This window comes from Oxyura jamaicensis, chromosome 1 (genome assembly GCF_011077185.1).
Source record: "Oxyura jamaicensis isolate SHBP4307 breed ruddy duck chromosome 1, BPBGC_Ojam_1.0, whole genome shotgun sequence".
NCBI lineage: Eukaryota > Metazoa > Chordata > Aves > Anseriformes > Anatidae > Oxyura > Oxyura jamaicensis.
In genome coordinates this window covers 175,772,192-175,798,907 of record NC_048893.1, presented here as the reverse complement: position 1 = coordinate 175,798,907, position 26,716 = coordinate 175,772,192, and the positions used below count along the sequence as shown (strand labels likewise).

At 42.4% G+C, this 26,716-nt stretch overlaps 1 protein-coding gene across 1 annotated transcript; it reads right to left on the bottom strand.

Annotated features, from left to right (window-relative positions):
- Nucleotides 1–26,716, bottom strand: ITM2B (integral membrane protein 2B). Its single transcript, XM_035323221.1, has 6 exons — nt 26,450–26,716; nt 10,063–10,194; nt 7,768–7,974; nt 5,642–5,752; nt 1,968–2,118; nt 1–729 (listed from the first exon to the last, which is right to left on the bottom strand). The coding sequence occupies exons 1-6, from the start codon at nt 26,549–26,551 to the stop codon at nt 641–643; spliced, it is 792 nt and encodes a 263-aa protein (XP_035179112.1). The 5' UTR covers nt 26,552–26,716; the 3' UTR covers nt 1–640.

The window sequence follows — 26,716 nt, the reverse complement described above, 5'->3', positions numbered from 1 at the left end:
TTTTAGACAAACAGGTTTATAAGATTTATTTTCCATTGCACATACATGGATTATATATATACAAGTTAGTAACATAAGTTACTTCTTAATTTTCTAAAAGATTGTTACAGCAAACACTTGCCATTTTAAAACATCAAGTCAGAAATCAATCTAAAAAGGTAAATATGACAATATTTTAAAAACGAAACAAATTGCACTTAGTTAGGGAGTCAAATACAGATTTGTCTATATGCTGTAACAAACTATATAGCAGGTAATATTACAGTTAGAAGTAGCTCTTGCAGTCCATTTGTACATTAATAATTCTTTTCAATTTTACTTAATTAAAAACTGGTGGATAATTCAAAGACTTTATCTTCTTCCTAGTATTCAAGATTCATCACATGAAATGCACTAGCAACTAAGACTTTATACATTTGCTATTCAAATATAAGAACACCACCACACCTGAAAATAAGGAAAATAAACTAAAACATATTGATTTTACATGTATCATGAGATGAGAAGTATGGGAGGTGTTCAGCAATAAAGCCCTGTCCACTACTTACATAAAAGAAGATTTAAAAAAATAATCACTGCACACAATACAAAGGGTGGGGTCATACGGTAGTTAAGTCTCCCGTAACAGTAATACTTCTCCTTACTGTTCACAGATGAGTGTTTCCATAGCAAACCTGTTCTCAAAGTGTCGAATCTTTCGGCAATTAACAGCTTCACGCTTCTGAATTCCTGTTTGTAAACAGACAGGAGAGTGATGGATATTAGAGGCGGAATAGCTTTATATCCACTATAATAAGATGTCACAGATCAGAACTCTCTCTTCTCAACCCTTCCTCTGAGAGGGAAGACATGGACACACACATTCATCCTTAGAAAAAAATCGACAGGCAGGCAATGATATCTGCAGAGGAATGGTGAACCAAACTGCAGTAGTGACTGAAGTTAAAAGCAACCTACCAAAACCCCTCTAATGGTTAGTTTTAATCCAGATCGCTTCTCAGCCTACCTCAGTGAGTCTATAAAATTGCGGTGTGGACAGGAAAAAGGGAACAGCAAAGCAACAAGCTGCTATAGGCAGAAAAGAGCTGAATAACCTCTTTCCACAACAGTAGCTATTTAAACAACATGTAAGAACCGGAGAAAGACTGAGCTTAACCAAATATTAGTCAAACCAATGTTCACGGCCAACCTATGCTCATCATTTATCAGCACAGGATCAGTATACTGAATTCATGCTGTTAAGACATTTTCGTTTTCAAACATTGTTCTATATTGTTTTCTATAAAATATATTTCTTTTCCTTGGTTTTCTAAGCAATCAGATCCAACAATATGGCTAAAACAACTGAATTTCTTCGGTGGCCACCTGTACACCACACTTTTTTAAAAAAAAGTCTGAGTGAAAACTGTGTGAAAATTTTAAGGCAGTATTTGATAGCTTGTCAAAGCTCTTCCAAATGTTTTCTGAAAGTTGTCCACGAATGAGTACCAATAACTACAAGTTTCATATGAAGACAACTCTTACATTTCATTGATGCAAATAAGATGTGGACCAGTTTGTAAGAGATGTTAATGACAAGAACAACCTGCCATTCTGTGCTTGCACTACAAGGCTACGGGTTCTCTCATATGAAAGCTTGTTTTGCTTTTGGGAGTGGACTAAGAAACAAGATTAAAGAAAAGCATCAATGAAATCTTGAACCACAGAAAACATCCCCATGCATACACATAATTTTTAGGAGTTCCTAGCCTACCGGGGCCTTGAGCACTTCTGCACAATAAAATGCCTTATTTCCATACCTACACGGAAAATATCAGACATACCTAAGCCCACAGAGCCAGTTACTGCAATAAGCAGCGCTTACTTTAATAAGAGTCATTCCTTTCACTACAATCAAGCCTACTGATTGAACTCGAGTGGCCATGAACTTGCCCCCACCACAAAGGACTGCACGGAGGAACACTTACCTTTCATGGCTTCTTTGCGCTGTAGTTTATAGGTTTCCTTGCCACGGCAGAGGCGGTAGATAAAGAATCCCAGCTGATCCACATTCTCAATGCGATCAGTAACAATCATCTGTTCGTGAATCAGATAGGACTGAGGCAAATATGTTCCAGCCTGTTGAATACAAGTATAGCAGCTCTGTCAGAAGGCATCCCTTCGTAGTTCAAGTACACGAGAAACACTTTGCATTGTGATTCATTAACGCGGCTGTAAGGTATTTTCTTTGGAATTTTTCAGAATATGTATTACCTGTGGAATTTTATTATAAACATGCAAACATGACCGCACCGCACTATACATAATGATTACATTCAAACCTTCCACCAATACATACACCTTCCTCTCTCCTGTCACAGTACCATCACTCTTCAGCAGTGTTTTCTTCCAAGAGCACCCATTATCATGGATCAAACTCCACAGCCCTCCTACAAAGTTTTCACTTAATCAGCCACAAACCGACAGACCTCAGCGGGAACTTTTCCCAGCTAAGAGCTGTAGAAGCACGCTCTGCAGCAGCTTGCTCCTGTTGCTGATGAAATCCACCAGGTGCAGCATGCTCCGGCTGCAGTCCATGGGATCTGGGAAGCCTTGAACGTTTTCACAGCACAGATCACAGCTTAGAAGTTAAATGCAAGAAGAGATTGTCTGGGCCTGCAAGCTGTTACTGGGGGGTCCCACGACTGTTTACACAGAAAAGCATTAGAAAGTCTCTGTGATAGATGAGGTGCTTTTAAGGCAATAAATTGAAAAAGGGAAAAGCCAAGACAAGATACAAAGGCTTCCTGAGCTTTTCTAGTCCCTTCAGTGTTATTTTGCCACAGCTGAAATGAGAGAAGGCTTCATTATCCACAGCTGAAGACGCACAGACTTGTGCATCAGCTGAACTCCTAATACTGCTACTGGTAAATAATAATCAACTTTTCTGAAATGTCACTTCATTTAAGAAATCCTTTCAGTGCGATTCTTATTATGTCAGTAGAATAGGTGTTGCTTGCTTTCTAAATATAAAATAGTTGGTTATTATGGAAAGAAACCCAGGTTCTGTGGCAAAAGAGCACTATCCTTTTTATTGTCAATAAACAACTTGGAATTTCCCTTACTAAAGATGGCCATCTTTCCAGTCCAAGCAACACGTTGAGAAGAAGCTGATTAAATGCTATTCTTTCCAGTAAAGAAGGAAAAGTCCATATAAAATTCACTTGAAATTACACAAATGTTCTTCAGCATGTGCTATGAAGAAAGCCACAGGAAATTTTCTTCTTTAAATAAGCGCTGGGAAGATTTCACGCTCCCAAATTGTCTGACTTGTTATTTTTTGGTGACAAGCTTGGTAAGCAAATCACTGCAGTCATCTTAATCCCTGCTCTCTAGATAGAATTTTGAGAGGAGCCCCAGGGGAGTCCCAGAGCACTGCAGCAGCTCAGACCACCCGCAGGCTGGGCAGCAGTGCTGGGAATGCTCTTGGGTCTGTGCCATCCAAACCACCGGGCATCCCTGGACCCACTCAGCCCTCCCTTGGGGCTGCAGGAGGAGGAGCTCAGTGGCTGGGCTGCATGCACCGTCCTTGCCCAGCTGCTACAGGAGCAACTACCTAAAGCTGGGATCCACCACAGCCACAAATGTCATAGTCTTTGAGATGTCTTCTGCATCATAGGTGGTTAGAATTGGCCAGTTGGCTCTACAATGGTCACTGAACAAGTATACCTGGGTTTCAGCCTCGCTCCCCAAGGAAAGGAGGCCTTTCACTCCAGCAGACTGTATCAATAAATAGAAATGTCATTCTTTAAGCTAAAATTATGACTTTAAAAAAAAGCAAAACAGCCCAGAGCACCTCCATCTTCCAAAAATGCCCTTGGCATGTATTCAGAACTCATTTTAATGACACATCTACTTTAAATTCATAGTTTGTTTTTTCTTTCCTTTGTGCAATCAATGTGAATGCAGGACAGTGAACAGAATTTTACTTACTTCGTACATCTGCAGAGCAGTTTCCCAGATTTCAGTTACAAAATGTTTAGCCTGATTTTCTGAGACATCAAGTGCCCACAGCTTTTTGTTAACACAATGAGAATTAAACAGATGTTTGATAAAATTAGGGCACTCACTGCTGGGGACAACGATCAAAACAGTTTGCTTTTGCACAGCTTTTCAATTAAATACATGATGCCTGGTTATCCTGTTACTAGTAAACCAAGCGTATTTGATTTAGTACCAATGACAAACTAGGAAAGTAACAGATTTTAACAGTGGAATTTGTCTGGACTAAAAAAGCCAGACAAACAAACAAAAGAAATAGAACAGCATAAATAAAGTAATAATAATAATAATTTTAAAAAAACAAGGTGACTTAAGTTTTACAGACCCAACTTCATCCTTATGCACAGGATAACAAAATGTGGGTAACTAGCCCATCTCAAAACAGGCATCAAAAAAGCAGCAGAGACTTGCTTGTGAAGTTGTTTTTCGTATATTATTAATTTATATACCCAAACCACTCAGAAACAGCTAAAATGGTTCCTGGAGTCCAAATTCCAAAGCCATATTTGAAAGATACAAGCCCAAAGATGATACCGACAATTCCAAATTTATAAAAGCTCAGTAAAATAAAATTTAAAACACCCTCCGCTTATCTTATAAAAAAGTTAGCTTATCAGCTCTCTTGCCCTCCCTGAGTATTTTGGCTATCGCATGAAGAAAACAAAAGGCTGAAAACCACTGTAAACACCATTTATATCTTCACTGAAAGCACACATACGTATGTGGAAAAAAAAAAAAAGTTAAGATCATTCATAACAGCTTAGTAAGAGACACCATTAGATTATCTACTTTGGCCTCCTCAATTTCACAGGCCATTACGTTTCACCCAGTTACTACTACTGAGAGAACAGCGAGTCCCTGTGGTGGCAACAAGCCAGCCAGCACCACAGGCCAGGCGGTGCTGTTCAATTATCAGACCCCACTGGGAAGCGATTAGGAGCTCCCATAACATCGCACTGAAATCTTGTGTTCAGTCTCTCAGCGATTGTGGTGTCTCAGCCCATTCCAGGGTCCTTTCTTTTAAGGACACAGAAATCTTCTTCTGAGTGTCTGGTGCTCATTTCCTCTTCCTGAGATGCAGACCCGGGAATTTGGCTATATGAAAAAGCTTTTTATTTCATTGGGACTTACTAACCACATATACCGCAAATTCTGATCAGTCCTACAAACATCTCCCTGGAAATGCAAAGATCCACTGAAAATACTTTGAGCACTGCCCACACTGAAGGATTTCCCAGTGCACCTAACGTAAGTCTCTCAGCTGAACAGGCTTAATTCAGGACAAGCTTTATGGAAAATCTAGTCGTAATGGGTTTTAAATTCATTTGTAGATTCCTCTCAAGGGGTATGCGTACTCCCCATTTGCCCAATGCTGTCAACCAAATTTGTAGCATCAAAGAACGAAATCAGATTTGTTTGTCTTCCTTTGAAGGTTATAACCTAGAAGGTTAGAGTCTTTTTTCTCTCTTTGCAGAGATCTCTGGTGATCAGTTAACTTTCTAACTCATTCATCCCGTGTGAATGTCAGTCCTGGCCAAAAAAAAGGCAAAACATTTCCTTTTCCCATCTTGAGAACAAATCACTTATTATTTAACCGTACCTTGATGTTGATGAGCAACTCCAAGAAATTCTTTGGCGGCATAACAACTGAAGTGTTCAGAGGAATCACATAGCACTTATCCAGGCTCAGGTCAAGATAGGCAGTGAGTCTCTGGTGAGGAAATATTTATTATAATCAAAATCACCAGAACATTTGAAAAATCACATAAAGATGTTGCTAAACTGTGATTGCCTCATGTTTTTCTTCAAGTCACCATTTTGTTCTCTATCAAATCTGTCCAATAAAGTCCAATTTGAGGTCAATACAGAAATAAAAGGCAGTTTTGATAACAGTTTAAATCCATTACTGGGATTTGTGCAAGGCAGCAGGCAATAAGTAGCTCAAATGCACTACAGTAATGGAATTACAAAGGTGCATCTCAACTGTGAGGGGATCACATGCAGTATTAATTTATTCCTATCGCCTGCTTTTTGTAATAACAGAGCCTTGCTCAAACCTCCACAAAATCTTTTATTTTGCTATAGTGTGAAAAGGTGCTGGTAAGAACGAATTATAGGACAAAAAGACCATGTTATAAAGAATGCAACAAATAAAAATCCCTTTATTTACCAAAATACTACTGAGGTGAAGCATTAATTTTTATTCATAGCTGAATTATTATCTTTATAGCACCTGAATTGTTATATTTGTCATTATTTGATAATTAAGAGAGAGTGAAAAGCCCCAGGAATAACCCTGATGAATCCTATGGTTCTGTTCACTGAGCTGTGCTTTACTGCATCTGTTCTTGCTTAAGAAAACATTATCTCAAGCTGCTGAAAGCTCTAAGGCTGTGGACGTATGTAAAATACTGAGCACCACAAGACCAGTAGTCAAAATAGTACCAGGACAGCAATTGTCAGTGCAACTAATCTCATTACACAGGAGTTATGTGCTCTGCCCATGGCAAATGCTCCTTGCACTGACCTTTAGAGCAAAGCATTAAAGATGCAATCGATTAAATAAAAAAGTAAGTTTCTAGAATGATATTGTTCCCATTCACTTCTTACATACTGCTTATTTTCTAGTTTTCCCCGTTCAGAGGTTTTGCTCTAACTCTTAACAGAAGCTCACTAAATATATTCAGAAATCTTTTTAAATGACATAGCTTAAGCAAGCTCTGCTTTTCTCCAAGTCTGGTTATGAATATTTGATAGATAGCACTCTTTTTGCTTGGAAAACTTAAAACTCTTAAGTGCATAAAAAATAGGACACTTCCCTATTCTTCTTTTTCAGCCCTGCTTAAAAAAAGCAGTTCAGTGAAGCCTTCAAATATTCACAGAAATTTAGCTTCCTGAAAACCAGCTATAGAACATTTCATAGCTATCACTTTCCATCAAGCTGACACAGAAAAGGACTGCTAATTATTTTACAGTTCTGTCATTACTACCAAGAGCTGTAAGCCCATCAGCTGTCTTACCAAAAATTTATTACCGAGATTCCCACTCAAGCTGTTTCTACAAAAAAGGAAGAAACAGCTCCGAGTGCTTCGACAGCCTGATTTGGTGCCTTTAAGAAACACAGTAGCCTGTGGTGAAAAAGGAAAATTTAGCTTCTGCTAGGCTTCTTATGATATCTGGAAAATGAGCTCTCTTCCACAGGCAGGCAGCTGGTCGTTTTCTTCCCTCTCTCCTGCTGCTTTGGGGTTTTTGAGCTGTGCTAGGATAGCATCCCAGTGGGTGCTTGACCATACCTAGTGACTTCAGGCGCAATCAGGCCCTGCAAGTTGAGGTCAAAGGTATGAAAGCCCTCCCCAGACTTCCCTCATCAACACAGCAGTTGGTCGAACTCTGGTTTGGTGGAGTTAGCACGGTGAGAAGTGTATTTTCTTTACTTTCTCATAGTGAGGAGAGGAAATGGCTTGAAGATTTTTCCCGTTCTAAAAACAGAAGTGTATTTGCAAGTGGTGCTTTACATACTACCTCATGATGGTTGTATAATGCTGTACTTTGTATGCTCAGTTAATAATTGCTTCCAGCCTGCTGATGATCAAAACGTTTCTGCTACCTCCTCCACCCTCTGCTTTCCCCCACCAAAATAATTAGGGAGTACATTTATCAGGATGACTGAGGGGGAGCATTTTTCATGTTTCGAATGCTTTCTGCTTCTTCAGAAGTATTTCTTACCCGATGGAAGTCATGAACAATATCAGCAGGATCGCTATCAGCAAACTCAGGGACTGGCACGCTGATAAACTCAACATCTTCCTCCTCCAGGATCTGGATATTTTGCTCAATTGTGTGGTAGCGAGCGCTCTGAGCCTCTGCCCCAGGCTCGGGTAAACTTAAGCCGTCTTCAATGTACTTGATTCCACAGAAATACACACCGCCCTGCTAAAAATAGTAAACAACCCAGCAACAACAACATCAGCAGCTTTGTCAGAAGTTTAATATTCTCAAAGCGCTACAGAGAAGAAAAACTTGTCAGGCTAGATGAAATATTTTTCCTTTAATTTGATTCACACGCGTAGACCAAAGTAGGAGACAGTCGCTATCTACAACAGCACTGTGGGTAAAGCCTTCATTCTACTGAACCCAGTGGGAGTCCTTCCCTTCTTGACTTCAAGGCAAACAGGATCCCAAAAGCTGGCTCTTAACATCTAGTCTTCTGCTTTGTACCCAGTATCTGTGGCATTATTTTTAGAAAGAGTATGAAATTCGTAAGCCTATATGCATGCATGTTATTAAATTATGATTTAACTGCAGTCAAGAACTAAAAAACATTTAAAATACTGAACCTGGGCATCCAAATGAGCTTTAGAAAGCAAACCTAACTCTGAATTTGGTCCTGCTTTCAGAAGGGGGTTGGACCAGGTGACTTCAAGATTCCTTCAACCTAAATCACTCTGTGATTCTACAAAGCTGTTTAGTTTTACAGGGCTTGAGGAGTTTTTAAAGTCAGTTGCTAAAATTAGTTATTTTTTGTTGTGAACGGTTTTTAGTGGCAAAAGGCAACCAAAAGAAATGAAAAGAACCACTTCACATCCTTCTGTCATGCAGTAGGTCATCCTTCTGTATGCACATCCTTCTGTACATGCAGTAGGTCTCACCTAAGCAGAGTGTAAAATAAACTCATAAATCAGAGGAAGTCATGTAACAGATTTATAGGCCAGATTTTGAAACCTATACATCATTGCTCAGCATATGCACATGCCAGCAATTTAGAACTTCAGATAGAAAACACATCTCCAGTGCAGTGTTAGCTCAATTCCTGAATGTGTCCTTCAACCCAGATCTCACCATGACCAAGTACCACAGGTCTGAGTTAAGTGATATTTGCAATTTCAGCTTGCTGGCACATGAAAGGTAAAGAGAGTGCTAAGCACAGATGAAACAGGAGTGAATAATACAGCCAGCCTTCAGCTGCTCTGAGCCTGCCAATCCACCAATGTACTGTGCTGTTTGTAGCACTCCTGCTCCCTTGTACATCAGGTTAACTTGATAGCCAAAGCAACTATAAAGTGCAATTTCAACTGCAATTTCTCACGTTCAGTCATTTTGCTTTCTACATTAGCACCTAGCAAAATGGAGGGGAAAATCCTAACAATGGGGACAAGAACAAAGAATTTCTACCTTACAATTGTGCTCGCTCACCAGTGGGCTAAAGGGATTCGAATTCTGCTGATGCTCTCACCTTTCCTGCCCTTGTGAATTTTGCAACTCAGCACAGCTTCTGCAGGAGGAAGGGTGCACTCACGCCACTTGGGCAACGGCCCGGTGTGACCCAGTGACAATTCCCCCAGAAGAAAACAATATTTAACTCTCGTCTCCCATGTTCCAGGTAAACGCTCTGCTTCCCTGGCACCACTGCCTTCACCGGGCTCCTGCAGCGGTGCCAATAGTTAAAATATGTTTTGTCAGAGGTCTCGTCTTGTCAGCGTGGATTAGACTTGACAGAGCATGCTTAACCACACTGACTGTGCTTCTCCAAAGTCGCCTGCGGGGCCTGTTTTTCGTATCCCCATGGAGGCTAGGAAGGAGGAGAGTCACTGCACCGCCCTGGTGAGCGGTCCCTTTCCTTTGCATGAGTGGTTCCACATATGTCTAGGAATCGTGGGTCAAACAAGGAGGATTTCAAGGAGTTAAGCCCCCTTCAGTGTTTGGCAAGTGCTGAACATGAGAAATACTGGGGGAAAATCTGGGACACCGCTGGGGTTCTTATATTCAAGTCCTATATTTAGGTATAATCCCTTCTCTGTGAGGTTTTCAAAATTGTTACTCCTTTTTACTTGCCAGCTTTGGTCCTGCCCTCCTCTGCTGATAGAACAGGCCGTATGCTTTGCCTGTAGAAAGGCTGAAGTTTTCCAAAGATAAAAAAGAGAGCAGAAAGGCTATTTGGTTTAGTCAGACGCTCCTCTTTTAAACACAAGGAAAGCGGTGGAAAACACACAATGCTCTCGTAACAAAATGTACTTGGCTTACCTGGAATGCAAAGTATTTGTACAGATAGGCACCACCCAGGATCACACCAGCCAGCATGAAGGCCAGTCCGAAGCACATGCACCAGCACCAGGCCCTCCTCTGCCCAACAGGCACGACGACATCCTCTGGCTCCTGCAATAGATCAGAGAGATGCCTTCAACACGCTGTTCCCAAGGCACCTATCACACAGATAGCTCGGGCCCAGCGAGCACAAACATTGCACCCATCGGAAAAGGCCATGAGCACTTTATCACAGTTGTTTGGGAATGGTTTTCGTTTGGTTTTGTGGTTTTGAAACATTTAAAGCAGAGCTATTTCAGCTGAGGTCTAGGGAAACTTGTGCCGACAGTCACTTTCTAACGCCATCGTCATAGACTAAATCAGCAGAGATAAGGAAAAATAAAAATAAATTCTCTCAAGACACTCAGTAACACCCTGTGAGGCATTTTAGGGACTGCAGAGAGAAGTATCTGTTCTCAGGCAACCTCCATGCACCAACAGCATGGTGAGGAAGCCAGTTCGGAAAGGTCAGATTTTTTTAGCTTGGTATATGCAATTTAAGTGAACCTGCAGAACCAACAAAAGATCAAAGGCAGTAAGAAGGGCAAAATATATCCTTTCTTACACTGGTACATCAAGAAATAGACCTTACCACCTCTCTGCTGGCAAAACAGGAAGAATGGGAATGACAAAATGATGGTTTATGAAGTCCTGCTTAAGGAAGCTTTGTGCCCAAGACAGCGTTGGCCACGCACTACTTTCTGTGCACTGAAGGAAGGGCAGGATGTTTCCCCTTTGGGGCACTCGTTTGCATAACCATGCAGCCCCCACAGGCATCCGAAGCAATAAGCTGCTGCTTGCAAAATCTTTCCTCTATCAGCTACATCACAATGCTCTTTCCTCCCCCGAGAGCTTGCATAACTCTCATCAAAAACAAAACAAAACCAAAAAAAAAAAAAACAAAGACAACAACCAAGAAAAGCAGCACGATATTGCCCTAATATGATTTGAGTCCCCTTCTTCCAAGCCATGATAATCCTGGGAAAATAGGAGAATTCAACTACATACAAAGCAATTCACCATCCCTTCGCAGACCAAGGAACAACAGGATAAGCATGATGACTGGGGTGGAATCACTACAAGTAACCAACCAAAAAAAAACCCAGCCAGGACAGAGGAAGAGCAGGAGGGGAGTGACTGAAATGGAACTGATAGCTGTGATAGTCAGTGAATGTTCTGGCTCCTGTGGCATTGGTTTTCTTCAGTATTTGCTAATTAAGACCATTTCCCACTCAAAAAAAGAAGTTGTAGGTGTAACTCCCCCCCAGGCTGCCATGGTCCAGTTGGGAAGGAATTCCTCTCATCTGGCCACAGCCATCAAAGCAAATCTGACACCAAAGAAACGAGGCCCTCCCTGCACAAACAAGGTGGGGAGAAGCAGGCACTTCCCCAGCATGACTCATCCCAACCATCTCCGAGTGGGATAAAAACCTTTTGGAGGTGCTTCTTTCTTTTCACTGATTATAGGGAGAGATTCCCGGTTAACGAGCTAGGCACCTAATTCATATGCAGCTAAAATTAGGTGATGTGAAACCCACCTTTGCAGCACGCTGCAATTATCTTTCCTACAGAAGTGGCGACGCAGCTCCTTTGCCAGGCAACAGCTGCCAAAACCCGATTCAGAAATATTTAGAGTCCAACTCCGAAGATATTCCCCAGATTACGCTTTCTGTTACCTTGCGAAGCACCGCAGTAAATCAGATGGAGAAATCTCCATCTCTGGAGGTTTTCAAGACCCAGCCTGGCTGATCTTGCTTTGGCAACCACCCTGTTTCTAAAGGGCTGCTGGCCCAGAGGACCTCCAGAGGCCCCTTCCACAACCACGTGCCCGTGATTCATTACGAGGCAAAGCCAGAGTGGCTAGAGAACAGTTGCCATGGCCTGAAAAAAAAAGAATGAAAAGCCAAGTAACAACTTTAAGAAGTTTTTACTTTACTAATTAGTTGAGGAATTCGGTAGAAAGCATTACAGGATTAGCAGCTGCATGGTTTTTAACCTGGCTGCTTGTGAAGACTGAGAATAGACCGTAATACCCACGGAAAGCTAATTAACTTTCAGGTCAGGTTGGGATTCACTGCGGATTCTTCTGTACATCATCTCAATTATAAATCTAAACCAGGTAAAACAAGGATTTTTATTTTTACGTCGCCCCGTGTCATTAGGTAACCATTTCCGTGGGTATTTCAATGCACAGAGGACACCCGACTGAAACATTTTTCAATAGCTGTCATTTAAACTGTTTTATGTGAATATGAGAAAAATGGATAGCAAACGGGCTCTGGGACACAATGCCAAAATATTCCCTAGTGAAGCATACAAAGAGCACCTTTATTCTTTCCCTCTGGTATTATTTCCTCACTTATTATTATTATTTTTCTACCTCCAAGCAGAATTACCCATTTGTGGAACAACTGCCTCTTCCCTTCTTCCATCACGTTGTAAGCTCAGAAAGATTTACAAAATACACATCTGGGAAATGGTGCAGAAGGGATACAGTGCACGAACACCTCCTTAGAAATGCAGATTAGTCTCACATTAGGTTTGCATAGGCCACAAAAATAATCAGAAACAGGAAAGCAACTTTTACTTCTACCACGCTAGTAGGAACCTGAAGGACAAGTTTATGAGAATTCCACCCTAAATAATTTTGCTTTGATATACAAGATGACAGATATGTACAATAGGTGTAATAGAACTCTTTAGTCCTCTACCAGAAGCTAAAATTTTATCATTATTATTTTTTTAGGCGTCCCTACTGGTAGGGCATTAGCATACTTTGTGTTTGCAGTTGCCTGGTGCATTGATTTGCCCTCAGCCTGCCAAAAGCAGCAAGCCAGAATTAGAGCAAGATTTCAAGCCCGGTTTAACCTCTTGTTTAGACAGAGTACGAAAGTATTGCACCTCCGTACAGCAGAACCACAAGCATTAGGTAAGAGTGAAAGTACCTGCTGTTGTTGAAGAAGCACACAGAATGGACTTCCTCTTCTGAATTTGACAACCAAATATACCGCCAAGCAGTTTCAAACCATCTCATGTTAAAATAGTATAAATAACCAACTGAAGCTAAATTATACTCGTATTAGTAGCTGTCCTGTGGCTAAGCTGGCTAAGCTTTTGTACCGTTGCCATGACAGCTTAGTTTGGGCTGAACTGACCCAAAAGAACAACCCATCCGACGCGAGATATATCTGACCCTCTGCACCGCAAGAGATGAAAGCGCGGCGGATGCTCACCCGCCTTCCAAGCGACTCAAAAAAAGGAAAGAAAACACATGAACTGAAAGCAGATCCCCAGCAGCAGGGACAGTGCTGAATTAGCACCTCTCCCCACGTAGTTGGGACTGCACTTTGTTCCCTGATGGCGCCGAAGCCGCAGCACAACAGGAGACTGCAGCCTCGCTGGCTGATTTTTCTCCAGGTCAGCTTTCCGCTGCCAGAGGTATCTGACAAAAGCGAGCATCGTGTATTTGAGGTGAAGATTGACCTCTGCTACATATGGCTCTGCACTTCTTGCAACAACAATTAGTCATTGCTGTTCCAGTCCTCTTCTCTCCTGCTTCGTCGCTGCCTCGCGCACTTCCAGTTCCATGGTGAATCCTCAACCTGAAGGGGATGCCACAGAAGTAATCTTCTCTGATGCAAAATGCCTTCGGAGGAACTGGATGCAAGCCCAATGCTGGCTTTTTTCCCTTGACGAGCTGATTGTTCTAATTGGAAAACATTTGATTAGCTTATTTCCCATGGACAAGACATGAAACAGAAGCATCTTCTGCCACTTGTACACTAAAGCCTACGAAGTTAAAATTAAATTAATCAGCTCAGAACTTCCCAATCAGAATAGCTCCGAGCCCTGCAGGAACATTTTCTTGTAGATAGAAGAGATAATTTAATACTTCTCATTTTCTTTGAGATTTAAAGGCGTTGGCAGGATTCTCTTCGCTCTGTAATGCTTCTTCTCACACCAAAGACTGCAGCTTTCAGTAAGGGTGCCTTCATCAAGTGTCCACAGCAGCTAATAACGCGCAGCTGCGTTGTGCCTTCTTACTGGAACTATAAAACACCAGCGAGTGGACAAATGATATCACAAACTCCTTATCAAAGCACCTCTCGGTTAAAGAGAAATCTTCACAGGAACACATAGCTACAACAGATAGCATCAACCGTTCTAGAGTGGATTAGAAGAAAAAAGAGTTAATAACCCTTACACTTGCAAACATTAGTAATTATTAAGGGGCTACTGGACATATCTTCTCCTCCTCTTTCCAGTTCAATTTTAATGCTACTTTTTTCTTTAAATAAAATACTGAATTTCAGAGGGACCAAATTCGTGTTTGAGTATCATCACAAATTTCTGCTAAGAAACACCAATACTGAGAAAGAAAATGTGTATAATTAGACTTGGTAATTACTTAGATTTTTCCCTTGTGGCTTTTTGTACATAGTCGAATATAATTGCTTTAAAATGATAAAAGTTAAGCAGTCTAAAAATTTACAAGGCTTGTGTCTAGACCATATTAAACTGGGTAAGAAGATTATCAGACATTGTTCCTTTGCGTAAATTAAGGATACGTCAATTTTATGATTTAAAAACTTCATAATTAATCAACTCAATATGGATCTACCTACACCAGAAACAAAGGATGTGCTTGGATACACTCTGGGGAGTCCAGAATATCTCATGACCATTGTGCACCTATGCAAAAGATGGTCATAGATTAGAAATAGGTATGGTAGGGAGAAAGAGAAAAAAGAAAAAAACAGCTTTGCGGAAAAACCTTTCAGGTCCACCCTGGGCTCTGATCCGCAGAGAAACCAGATGCAGATTATTGCTGAGTATTACAAATATTACTAAAAATGGCTGTAGCATGATACACAGTCCGTAATTATGCATCTGAGAATAACATCTAATCCATACACACACAGACACACACACATATATATAAACTTTAAATTTGTGTGGGTAGAACTGGCTGGAAACTCTTCAGAGATGTTTTCTTCAGAGGTCCTCAGTGTGCCAGCTAGCCAGATGGGCAGAAGGCAGTGGGGCAGACAGAGCAAATATTGACCAAGTACAGCTTTTAATAGTGGAATGGGGAGAAGAGAAACTAACGAGAACTCCCTCAAAGTGTCTGTCAATGAAGGAAGCTAAAAAATCTTGGAATAAAATACTGACCCAACGGCTATAGAGAATGGATTCTGTTGATCAAGCTTGCCTGCTCTGACTTGCAGCTCTGATGCCTATAGAAAACCCTCCCAAAAGACAGTCAATATAAAATGAACTTAATTTAGAAAGAACTCTGCATTCCTCCCATGGTATTCCTGCCTGAAGACTGCTCCAAGCCTGGTATTCTATTTATTACTCATTGCAGATGGGAAATTAAGGCATGCTTTTGCAAGACTCCTCACTTAGCTGGCAGATGCTGCCGAACTGGAAGGCCATCAATACTCATCTGCCTCTCAAGCAGCAACTTTATGCTTCCTAATAAAATTAGATCGAAATTTTTAGTACAATGATCTTTTAACTTGCTATTGGAACAACAGGCTCCATATACAATAGATGCTTCTGAGATCTCTCGCCGATCACAAGGAGTGACGTATTCTTTTGACTCGGATGACGAAGCCTGAGAACAAGCTATAGTTGTTTACGTGCAGTTAGTATCCGAGCACTGCAACCCTTCTGCGGCAGGGCTGCCAGTTCCTCCTTTGGCAAGATGGACGAGGACTTGTCCATCTGGCCAAAGGCATCTGGCCTAAAGAGCTGCAAGAAAACCAGACTTTAATTCCACTGTTGCTCACTGCCACCATGTAGCTTGGATAACCAAGTAGATTAATCAAGTAGAATTATCTACCAGGCAGCTCGTGCCGCTAACCTGTAGTCCCAATATCTGTACATTTTCTGTAAAATAATACTGTACAAATTTTGTGCATTAGGAAACCCAGCAGAGTCAAGAAAATACATTCCAAGAGCTTTCAAAAGTTCAAAGTTACTTTTTCTGTTAGTCAAAAGCTACCTTTCACCAAATGATGGGAGTGTTTCCTTATAAAATGAGCTGTCTGTCAAGTGAATCATCATTTCCTGGTTCAAACATCATAACCATCGTGGAATAAACACTCGTACAAGCAGCCAGCTCAAGATCGCCTTAAAAAGCTAAAGAATAATTAGGATTTCATTCCTAACGGATAGGAAACACGTTGCATGTACCTGGTAAGACAGAGGTGAAGGTGGAACAGAAACAGAACGGTAAACAGGTAGAGTGAAGGGAAATAAAACTAGAGAGAAAGATGGTAGAACACGTAGAGGTCGATGTCTCTGCAGGAAGCCAAGAGAAATTACAACTGCAAAGTGAATGCAAAGGACGTGAATCAGCAGTTCACCCGCAGCTACGTGATAGAGGGACAATTAAAAAAGCGTGTGTTGGAAGAGTGATCCTGCACCTCTTAACTGATGTGAGTCATCCTCATTTACCTAAGTGCTGCCTTCAGCTTCTGAGATTAGAGATTACAGAACTTGATAGCAGCCAACAATTAAAGAGAACAGGTAAGGAGATGCAGAGAAAGAAGCCTGTAACTAGTCTTCTGCTTTGATTAAACTCATGAGCACCGCTGTTAAGTGTGGTTATTGTTATTGTTAGCTTTGGTCTTACATTGACTAGAAAGTGAAAAAAAAAAAAAAAAAAGCCCAAACCACTTTTTTTTTTTTTAATTGCCTGTGTGAGGAGGCAAAGACTTTCTCCAGGTGACTCTCGTGTAAAACACTTGGCTATAACCTCATCCCAGGCTGCCTACCATGATGGCACATCCATTGTATTTCACTCTGTTGTCTTTAAACCATGTTCCCCAAATTGTTCCTTTTGTTTCCGTTCACTTCCAAGATCCGCCAATTCCCTTCTCTCAACCCCAAAACTGGTATTTTCAAGTCTTCCTGTAACTTCTTTCTTAACCCCGGTCCATGTCCCTGTATTTTTCCCCCTCCCAAAGTAGTGTTTGCTGGTGTGCCAGGCTGGGCACACCTTATTGCCACTCACTCCTTTCACTACTGCCCTACAAGACAAACCATTCACAGCGTCAGCACGCTACCTGCTTGGGAAGACGGGCTAGGCTGCTTCCTTCACTTCAGGGCTTGATGAATCTTCTGTCCTCTTCCCCCACCCCCTTGCTCCCCACATGAAACCTCACAAAAGCATTCCGGTTCCCGATACCTGCATCACTCAGCACGTTCATTGCCTTTCAATTCCTGCATGCTGGATTCACAATTCTGAATTACTGTGCCACTGAGAGCCAGGGAGCTGCAATCACCAGAATACAGAACTTTTCCAAGCTTGGCTAGTAAAGAGGTGCTAGAAGCCAGGTATTTTGGTGATATACACGGTAATGAGTTTACCTGTACATTCTCATAAATGGGAACGACGAACATTTGCTCTGCATTCCCTATCTATTTTCCCTCGAGTTTTTTAAGAGCAGAGAAGTGTTCTGGTATAAGTTTGCTAGGCAGACCGAAACACACACCAGTAAGCTTGCAGAGCTATCCAGCAAGAGGTGCCTGAGGGCTGTTTATTTTGTTGAAACCCCAAACCTAAGAGGTTATACGGGACATTCTTCGGAATACCTTTTGCTTTCAGAAGAGGAAATCGCTACACCCTGTAAGGATACAGCATGCCAAACATGGCATTTCTATAAACCGTCCGATTCTGAAAAATGTTTTGTTTCTGCACATTGCCAGAAGGAACTTGTTTCCCCACCCGCATTCCTTGACTTGATTGACTTGCGTTCTACCCAACTTATAAAAACTACACTAAATAAATCTATAATTTTAAGTGAAGTATTTGTCTCAACTTTATCCTGAATTAGCATCGCTGTTCGAAAACAGGAACCCAGAAGGCTCCTATTCCATTTAAAATAGATCAATACTAAATTATCTTTTTGACCTTGGCTGTTCCAGTTCCCGTCTCATCCTTATCCTGCTCGCTTCTTATCTCTGAACGTTTCTCTGCTTTTTTCCTCTGACTGCATCTCAGACACTAGTACGGCGGAACGCGATGTGGATTTAACCTAGATTTCTCTCAAGACTATTTTCCCAAGCGGTGATGGCTCCTTCACCCAAGAGATCTCATTAGCATGCACATATGCACCACTGAGCCTCCCAATTTAATAACTCTATTCCCAGTTCAGCCACAGATGGTATGTCAGCTCAAGCAAGTTACAGCATCACATCTCGGCTTCTCTCAAAAGCAGACTTCAGAGTTAGAGAACGGTTCGGGTTGGAATAGGCCGCAAGGTCTCCAGGCCAACCTCTTGCTCAAGAGATGCTCAGGTTGACCAAGTTGCTCAGGACCCTTGTCAGGTCTTAAAAACCTGCAGGGGCTGACCCTTCACAGCTTCTATAGGGAACCTCCTCAGTGTTCAGTTCTGAGTGAAAAACATTTTGCTTTCACCCTGTTGGAAGCTCTCCTCTTTCAATGTTTGACCAGTTCTTTGTTCCCCTGCCCTGACAGGCACCCTGTTTTGGTCTGAGCTTGCTGGGGTCACTCTGAATGGCAACCAACACACCCTGCTGATACACACATTCCTGAAGTACGATGTTTAGTGCCTGTACAGCAAGCTGAGCTCTTTGAGCAGAGAGAGTACTCCTAGCAAACACAGACTAGCATTACTAGAATTACGGCGCTACAAGAGAATCAACACAGAAGAGCTGACCTTGAAGGCTCACGGTTAATCACACACTTTCTGGAAGAAACTATTCTAACAGTCTAATGGCCTTTGCTGCAATTAAATTCTCCGAGGCTTGAAGTGGAGGACGTACACCCCAGCACTAGGCACCTGGCCGTGTCCCGAGCTCTGCTGTCTAGCAAGGTGAAGCCACCACACCTCGCCAGACAGAGAACTTCTTGCAGTCACTAACCTTGGAGAAGGCAACCTGCTGCCAGACGCGGCAGCCTCAAAGCCACACTCCACATCCTGCTCTGCAAAGGGGGCTGTGCTTTAACACGTGCAGCTGCATGGTTTGCCAAGTAGACCGTACCTTTTACGGTAAATTAATAAGGAGACCTTGATGATTAAGCAGCTGGGTGACTAAATCTGTGCACAGGCCACACAGGGAGCAACCCACCCCAGAAATCACTGCTTCTTCCAGCTACAAGCTCCTTAATCCACGTCTTTTCCAGTTATTCCACTGTCGTCTTCTACCCTCAGAACAAAGGAAAGCAGGAGTTTGCTGAATCTTTAAAGAGCCACAAATTACCTATGAATTTATATTCAAGGAGCTCTGGTCCTCAAACACTTGGGTTTTATTTTTATGTATGTATAAATATTACATGCTTTATATACATTATAATATATAATTTATTAAAAATATGTATTCGTATTCACAGACGCTATTTGAAAGGGCAACTAAAGCATCAGCTTAGTTTTTCCAAGACCCCTGTGGTAACTGTTGAGCAAATACTCCTTCGCCTGTTTGCTCCCGGTAAGATCCATACGGATGCTGTCGCACAAAGGAGCCTTGCTTGGGGATGCGGCACGGATGGCTCAGATAGGAGCTGGAGGCTCTGCGTCCGCTGTGGCCCGAACCCTAGGCCACGTGATGTCTGCTGCAAAACCGTTTCTGATTTTATTGCCAGCTCAATCTTATTAATTCCCTCCTTCCTTTAGTTTACCACATCTGGAAAATTAGGACAGATATCTGAGTTTTATAAATTAGCATGCTTTTCATCTGTAGATTCAAAGTAATTTCCACCGAGGATGAAAAGCAGGCCATAAATAGTAATAAAATGAATGTTGTATTATTCATATAGACCAGGAGACTCAAAGCGGATAATGCTAACCTTTGTCAGTCACTGCATAAAGGGGATGGGGAAAAAAAAAAAGAACCTATGCAACAGCAAACAGAACACACCAATACTTATCCCAGCAGTAGTTCTTAGGTTTGAAATAAGTCACGTCTTTAGAAGCACAGAATAAAGGACATTTTAAATGAGTAAGACTTAAAAAAAAATGCGAGATTTGCTTTCAAAGAGATTCCCTGAGAGTCGGACAGAACTATTTTCTTGCGTGTAAGTTATTAGGAGTCTGTAGCTGGTGGCTACTGAGCATAAAATGTGTAAAATGCTGACAAACACCCACTGCAGAAGAATTAAATGAAAACATTACTGGAGCTAAGTATGTTTATCATTCTTATAACACCCCAGAAACACAAAAGACTATTGGCAAACATCAAGATTTAAAAAACTGCTGGTAGAATTTAAAAAAAAGAGGAAAACACCAGGCAAAAAGAAAAATTATTTATTCGAGTCTATAAAAAAAACAAGTGTTAAACTAAATTTGCAGCCATAAACATTTCATTAAAATACTTAACAGGAAAAATATATACACACATTTTGAAATTAAACTTTTATTGAGATAGACGTTCGTATGCTGGAGTAAACATTCGTTCGAACAGAAGGAGTCTAAACCATTTGGACATTTCCTTTGAAAATATTTGATGATCCCAAGAAGGTTTTCATTGGAATGTTTCCTTTTCAGTAAAGTGCAGTTTCTCATCCTGATCCAAATCTTCGGGAACAAAAAGTTTCTTAACCTGAGCATTTCCCACTAAATCAGAACTTTTGGTTCCAACAGCCTCTGTTTAAGTGGTGTTTTATACTGCTCTGCAACGTTAATGTTCAAGCCGCTTTCTTGAATCTTATCAGGGAGAAGATTACTACGTCACAGAAGGCCATGGATGAACATACGAAAAGTATTTATGGCATCAACTACAACTATTACAGTGCAGGGTAGTTTTTCTAGATGTTGTGCTATGCAAAGCTTCACCTAATCACAGACGTGGTCACACGAGCAAGTTATACAAAAAATAAGTTATCCAAATAAATTTTTACAGCAGGTATGGCCAGGTATGTATGTATGAGTTTGTTAATCTGAAGGCAGAAACTATACAGAACCGTGTAAAATATTCTTGTTGTCTCTGTATGGATGGATGTCAGCTCTCGTTCAGGCAACCAAAACCATAAATGACAAACTCACCACAGAGCTATCACAAAGGTCTGGCAGAAGACCTCCTGTTTCAAATATTAAATACTGTTCTTCTGGGAATCGGCTGCGTTTCCAAACTAAGGCTTTGTATTTGTGTTTCATGTCGGGAAGTGACGAGAGAAAAGGAAGTGAGATACAAACCACTGGCAGAGCTTCTCCATCCCAGAGGTTCACCTCCACAACTCGAGGACGGGACGAAAACAGGCTCTCCAACACCACTTTTTGACTTCCTAACCTCTAACCCCAAATCCCTAACTGAGCTTTGAAACTGGGCGAGATTTTCAGAGGCACTTGAGGAAAAGAACAGATTTTAAAGATCTTGTGGTTGGTTTGTTTGTTTGAGTATTGTTCTCTCTGTTGCTGGCAAAGTCTACAAAACAGCTTTAGGACTCAACCATCTCAAGACCACAGGGATGTTATCCCAGGAAGCTGCACTGCTTCACAGACCCCCCACGTAAGAGGATGCAGGGGACACCAGCAGCCACAAGGCTTCTTTTCTTAGGAAGAGCTCCTTATGAACAATCTCTGCCACAAGTTTTGTTTACGTAAACTCAATTTCCTTGAATTTATGCCTGCAGTTACCCGTAAAACTAAGTCGGGATCAGAATCCCGGGCACCCTTGTGCCTGACACTGGAGGGTTTGCTTCTGAGGTCTGATGCTTTCTCATTAAAACCCTACCAAAGTCAGGGAGGAGAAAGAAGGGGGGACAGAATTCAGTTTGCCAGATTTTTTTTTCTTCTTGGCCTCTTTAAAATAATCATGTCTTAATTCATACTGCTCTGAGAGACAGCAGAAGCTGTTGGTTTAATGACCTAGTTGCATCAGGGAAAATACAAGAAAATACAAAGCCTTACAGGAAATTTGGCTGGAGGAAGGCTATGAAAGGAATAAAAAAGCCCCTGCAACACAACAGAAACCAGCACCACCAAACATCCATCTACAGACGTGTCACAAATTGGGAGAAAACATTTTCCTAACAGCAAAACAAGAAGCAAACAGCTGTGAGTGTATATACTAATGTTACATATATGTTATATAGGCTATGTACTTCTATATGTAAGTACAAAGTGTTAGCTTTGTAGTTGCAATATTGTATTTCAGAATCATACTAAACCACTTATGCAAAATCCAAGGGCTTTTCTACATGGAAAAATAGCACTCATTAGTTGCCCAACATTATTTCCCAGGTGGGCCCTCTCATTCTGCATTAAAAGTTCCCATTTTAGCGTGCTTTAGAAAAGATTAAGCTAAACTGGAAAAGGAGAAAAAAAAAGACTGAGTGAGGAAAAATAATGTTCTCATAAGGAATAAATGCAGGAAAGATGCCACTTTTGAAGTTCTTAACATTTACACCTTCACAATAAAACCCCTCTGCAGATACAGCTACCCAAAGGTCAGCCGTGATGCGTATGTGGGAATCCACAGCTTCTGAGCACAAAGCTGTATTTAGTAAAGATGCTCCGAGCTGAGCACCCAGGAAAAAAATTCAGGTTGTCACCTACCTCCAGTGAAAGGGAGCAACTGCCCACGGGCTGCTGAGGGCCCCAGGAGCTTTGGGGAGGACCTGAGCTACTGAACATGCTCTGAAAAGATGTCTGAAGACTTCAACTGTGCTCAAAACAAACCATCTCTGGCTCTCTATTGTAAGGAAAACATTAAAATGACATGCATTGTTTGTTTGTTGGGAAACCGAGTCATAAAATAACCTATTGTATTGACAAGGAGCACAGTGGAAAATTAAACATGGTCTGGGAACCTTGGCTAAGAGCATTCTGAACCTTGGCCAAGAGTTATGGCATGGAAGTATCACTCCCAAATTAGTAGCGGAGTTGTAACTGGTGCCTAGTGAGCATGGAGCCCCTTTCACAATGCACAATACCGATGGATGATCACACAGAGAAAGGATTAGCACTCCTGATTTTTAAACTCCTTTTAAGAATATTCCAATGTGTGAGACCACTGCCTTCTGCAAAAGCTTTTTTTTTAAGCTGTTCCCCAGTTACATCCACTATTCTGCTCGCATCTTCCTCTCCTGACTTCCCAATTACATTTCTTATGTGTGCATCAGAAGTTATCGGACAGATTTTGGAAAGGTCAGAGTATTTCTGTGCCACATCATCAATACAGTTTGGCTGCAAACCCCTGTTAACAAGCCCTAGGAAGATTATCTGCTTCAGAGTAATCCTGCAATGGCAGAGTTTCAGTCTTCATGATACTGCACTGGGAAAAGCATCAGGACAAGACTCAAAAAATTAGCCTAAAAGCTTATTCCATGAATCCTTCTTTTCCAGACATTTCAAACTCTTTGTCCTTATTTGTGAGTATCAGCTGGTCTACTAAGACCTCTTGCTCAAATCTGGAAGTTCTTAGTGACAAAATTCCGAATGTGCAGTTCTGCTGATCCTCTCCCATTCTTAAGTTTTTTCCATTTACTTCAGACCGGAAAGCCTCCCAGAACCTTTTTCGTAACAGGAATCTTCATAAAATGTTAATTTGGGCATTTTTCACATTCACTCTCAGGATCCAGACCTATTCATCATCCTACAGAAAGTGGGTGTCTATAAAGACATCAGAGAGAGGAAACCAAATGTCCCACACTGCATTTTGGAGATGTGACCTTTTTTCAGTCTACCAGCATTTGCTCTTCCATATACATTCTCATATCACCTTCAGCCCTCACTTGGAGCTACGCATCTTCCAGCAATGAAGTAAGCGATACGAATAACACATTCATCAGACGTAGTTTATTTTTCCCTTTCCTCTGAAGAACTGCATAGGCATTAGAAATGCCTTGCAGAGGGGAGAAAAGAAAAAATAGTTTCTAGGCTATTTATATTAGAGAAGGCAAAGTTCAAAGAGCCTATCTTGCACTTACACTGAAGTTCTCAAGCTTTGCAGTGGCTCTCAGTTCTTTTTTTATCCAAGATCTGAGGATAAATTTCCAAAATCGAAGACCCAAATACCTCTACAGCTACGTAACAATTTGTTTCAATACTTTTAAACCCTCATGGATTGCACATCTTTTTCTACTAAAGCTACAGATACTGTACTCAGATCTGCTTTCATTCATATTCTAAACCACACAAACACAGAATAGCTTATTCAAGAGGATTCTGCATACCAGTAGGTACAGTCTGCAGTTCTGCTAAAAAAAAAAAAGAGATGGAAATATGTCAAGGAGAATGTCAAAGGCTCGATATCCCTCCAGAGCATTGATTTGCTTTTGGAATTTTCATCTGCAGAAAGCATCCGTTCCTTGCATGCTATTTTAGGGCTGCTTTTAGCCTTGAACAGGCATGTTCATCCCCTGATAACAATGCAAGACTCCAAAGAACTTACAAGTAGCTACTGTGAAACTGGACCGCCTTTTGACCTGGTTAATAAATGTTTGCAATTGTCATTGCTAGGCAAGGAAAGCAGTAATGATACCTGCGCAACGTTAAGGGAGATCCCCTACCTCTTCCTCAGCTGAAACAATTTACAGTTCTGCGTTAAGGAAATCATAGTCAAATAACATGCTTCCGTCAGTATCTGGACAGGGTCAGGAGCATTTGCTCCCCAGCGTACAATTAGCCAGCTGTATTTTGTTTGTTTAGCAGCTGGAACAACAAACCCAAATTGGTAGGCGATCTGGAAACAAAATCATCCAGGGCAGAGCTGAATTCCAAGGTAATGTGAAAAACCCTTCATTTTCAGAAACTTGTCATCTTTGCCTTGCTTACATACCGCTCAGTATCAAACTGGCTGCCAAACCCAGAGCCTGGAAGGGACTCCACAGCTCAAGCTGGATTTGGGAAACATCACCTTGTACAGGATGGCTCTCCTGCTAGCACCCTGTAGGCACCCAGATCACCTAACAGATTTCCCATAATTGCAGGGAATTTGAGTAATCACATTGTCTCTTTAGTTGTGGCACACCGCTGCTTACTCCTCTAAGGACTTAAATGTTTTGGTCCGAGTTTTATAAATGCTGTACGTTTAGCAGAAGAGATGGATTTAACCACTTTTAACCACAGGAAGATGTCACCATACAAGATATCTTGCGATGTCCCTTTGGCTTTGAAATGACACAGATTCTGCAGGCAAAGAAACTGGCCCTATAAAATCATGGCAAAACCTACACGGGGCATATTGTCATGCTAAAACACAAACACACACACAAAAATCCTACAGACAGTGTCTTCCCCGGAAAAATTTCATCACAAAGGTTTAGGGAATTAACAAACGCTCCCTCTTTTTGCAGATCCAATCCAGTATCAATCTGGGAGGCCCGATGCACAAAAAAGATTCTGAAAACAAATGAAAACAGCGAGGCATGCTGTTTACGTGCAGCTGGCCATTTTTCAAGTTTTCGCTCTCTTTTCAAAGAGCTGAGAGCACCTCGCGTTGCTGCTCATTAAAAACTGCCTTTGATTAGGGGAGCAGCAAGAACTGCAAGCAGGGACCTTTGCATTCCCTGCAGTTTTTGCACTTCGAAAACTTGGGCAGCGCTCGCAGCTTCGCTCTTTGTTGCTTGCTTGGCGATGCAGGGGGGGAAGGCGACGGCGTTTCCAGAGTTTGGGGGCTGGTTTTTGGGGCAGGGGGAGGCAGCTCTTTGTTCCTCTGCCGAAACCACCCCCAGGCTCACCCTCTCGAGCAGGTCGCCAGCAGATTTGGCCCTGCCACCAAAGGGGGGATAAGCGTTGTCTGAAGGCAAGGAGCACCGGCTCCCTCAAAAGAGGCAGCTTGGGGGGCTTTGGGGGTCCCCAAGCCCACAGAAGGGCTCCCCAGCCCGTTTTGGGGACACGGCTCAGGCGGGATAGGGGGGCTCGGGGACAAGGGAGCCCACACACAGCCGGACGGGACACCACAAAAAGGAGACGAAAAGCGTTTTAAAAGCCAGTTTGGCCGCGAGCCAAGCACTGACGGGCTTGGAAAGGAATAAAGAAGAAGAAGAAGAAAAAAATCACCACCACCAACCACCCCAAAGTAGGGAGAAGCGGGGCTTTAAAGCTCGCTCTCCTGTCAGCCATTTTAGAAGCGTGAGGGGGGGGGGGGGGGGGGGGGGGCGCGGAGCACACCGCCGTGCAGCTCTCTCCCTCCCGGCCCGTCCGCGTTTTATGGCTGCGGGGGAAAGGCTGAAAAAGGCCAACATCGTTCCCAAATGTCGTGGTGGTGGTGGTGTCCCCCTCCGGGCAGCACCTCGCCCGTGAAGTGACCGAGCTGCCCGCAGCGCGCTGAGGGGCACGGTGCTGCCCGGAGGCTGCGGGGGGGGTCCCGCGGAGCCGAGCCCCCAGCATTGCCGGTGCCCCGCCGGGCTCACCTTGGCAGGATCCGGCGGCAGGATCAGCACCTGGCTGTTCTCCTCCTCCTTCTTAGCCGCCTCCTTCTGCGCCAACGCAGAGTTGAACGACACCTTCACCATGGCGGCGGGGGAGATGAGGGAGGACGAGCGCGGGGGCCGGCGGAGCTGCGAGGGAGGGCTGCCTCCTGCCTTAGCGCCCCCCGACCCTCGCTGCCGCCTCGCCGAGACTGCTGCCCCCTTCCCGAGTCCCCTTGTCAGGCGGTACCGCAGGAGGAGGAGGAGGAG

Excerpts from the sequence above, each read along its gene's own strand:
- ITM2B (XM_035323221.1), bottom strand. The coding sequence starts at position 26,551 with ATGGTGAAGGTGTCGTTCAACTCTGCGTTGGCGCAGAAGGAGGCGGCT. Across the intron at positions 5,753-7,767 it reads TTGTTCATGACTTCCATCGG|AGACTCACTGCCTATCTTGA; the intron begins GTAAGAAATACT and ends TTTCCTCACCAG. Across the intron at positions 2,119-5,641 it reads AGTTGCTCATCAACATCAAG|GCTGGAACATATTTGCCTCA; the intron begins GTACGGTTAAAT and ends TGTATTCAACAG.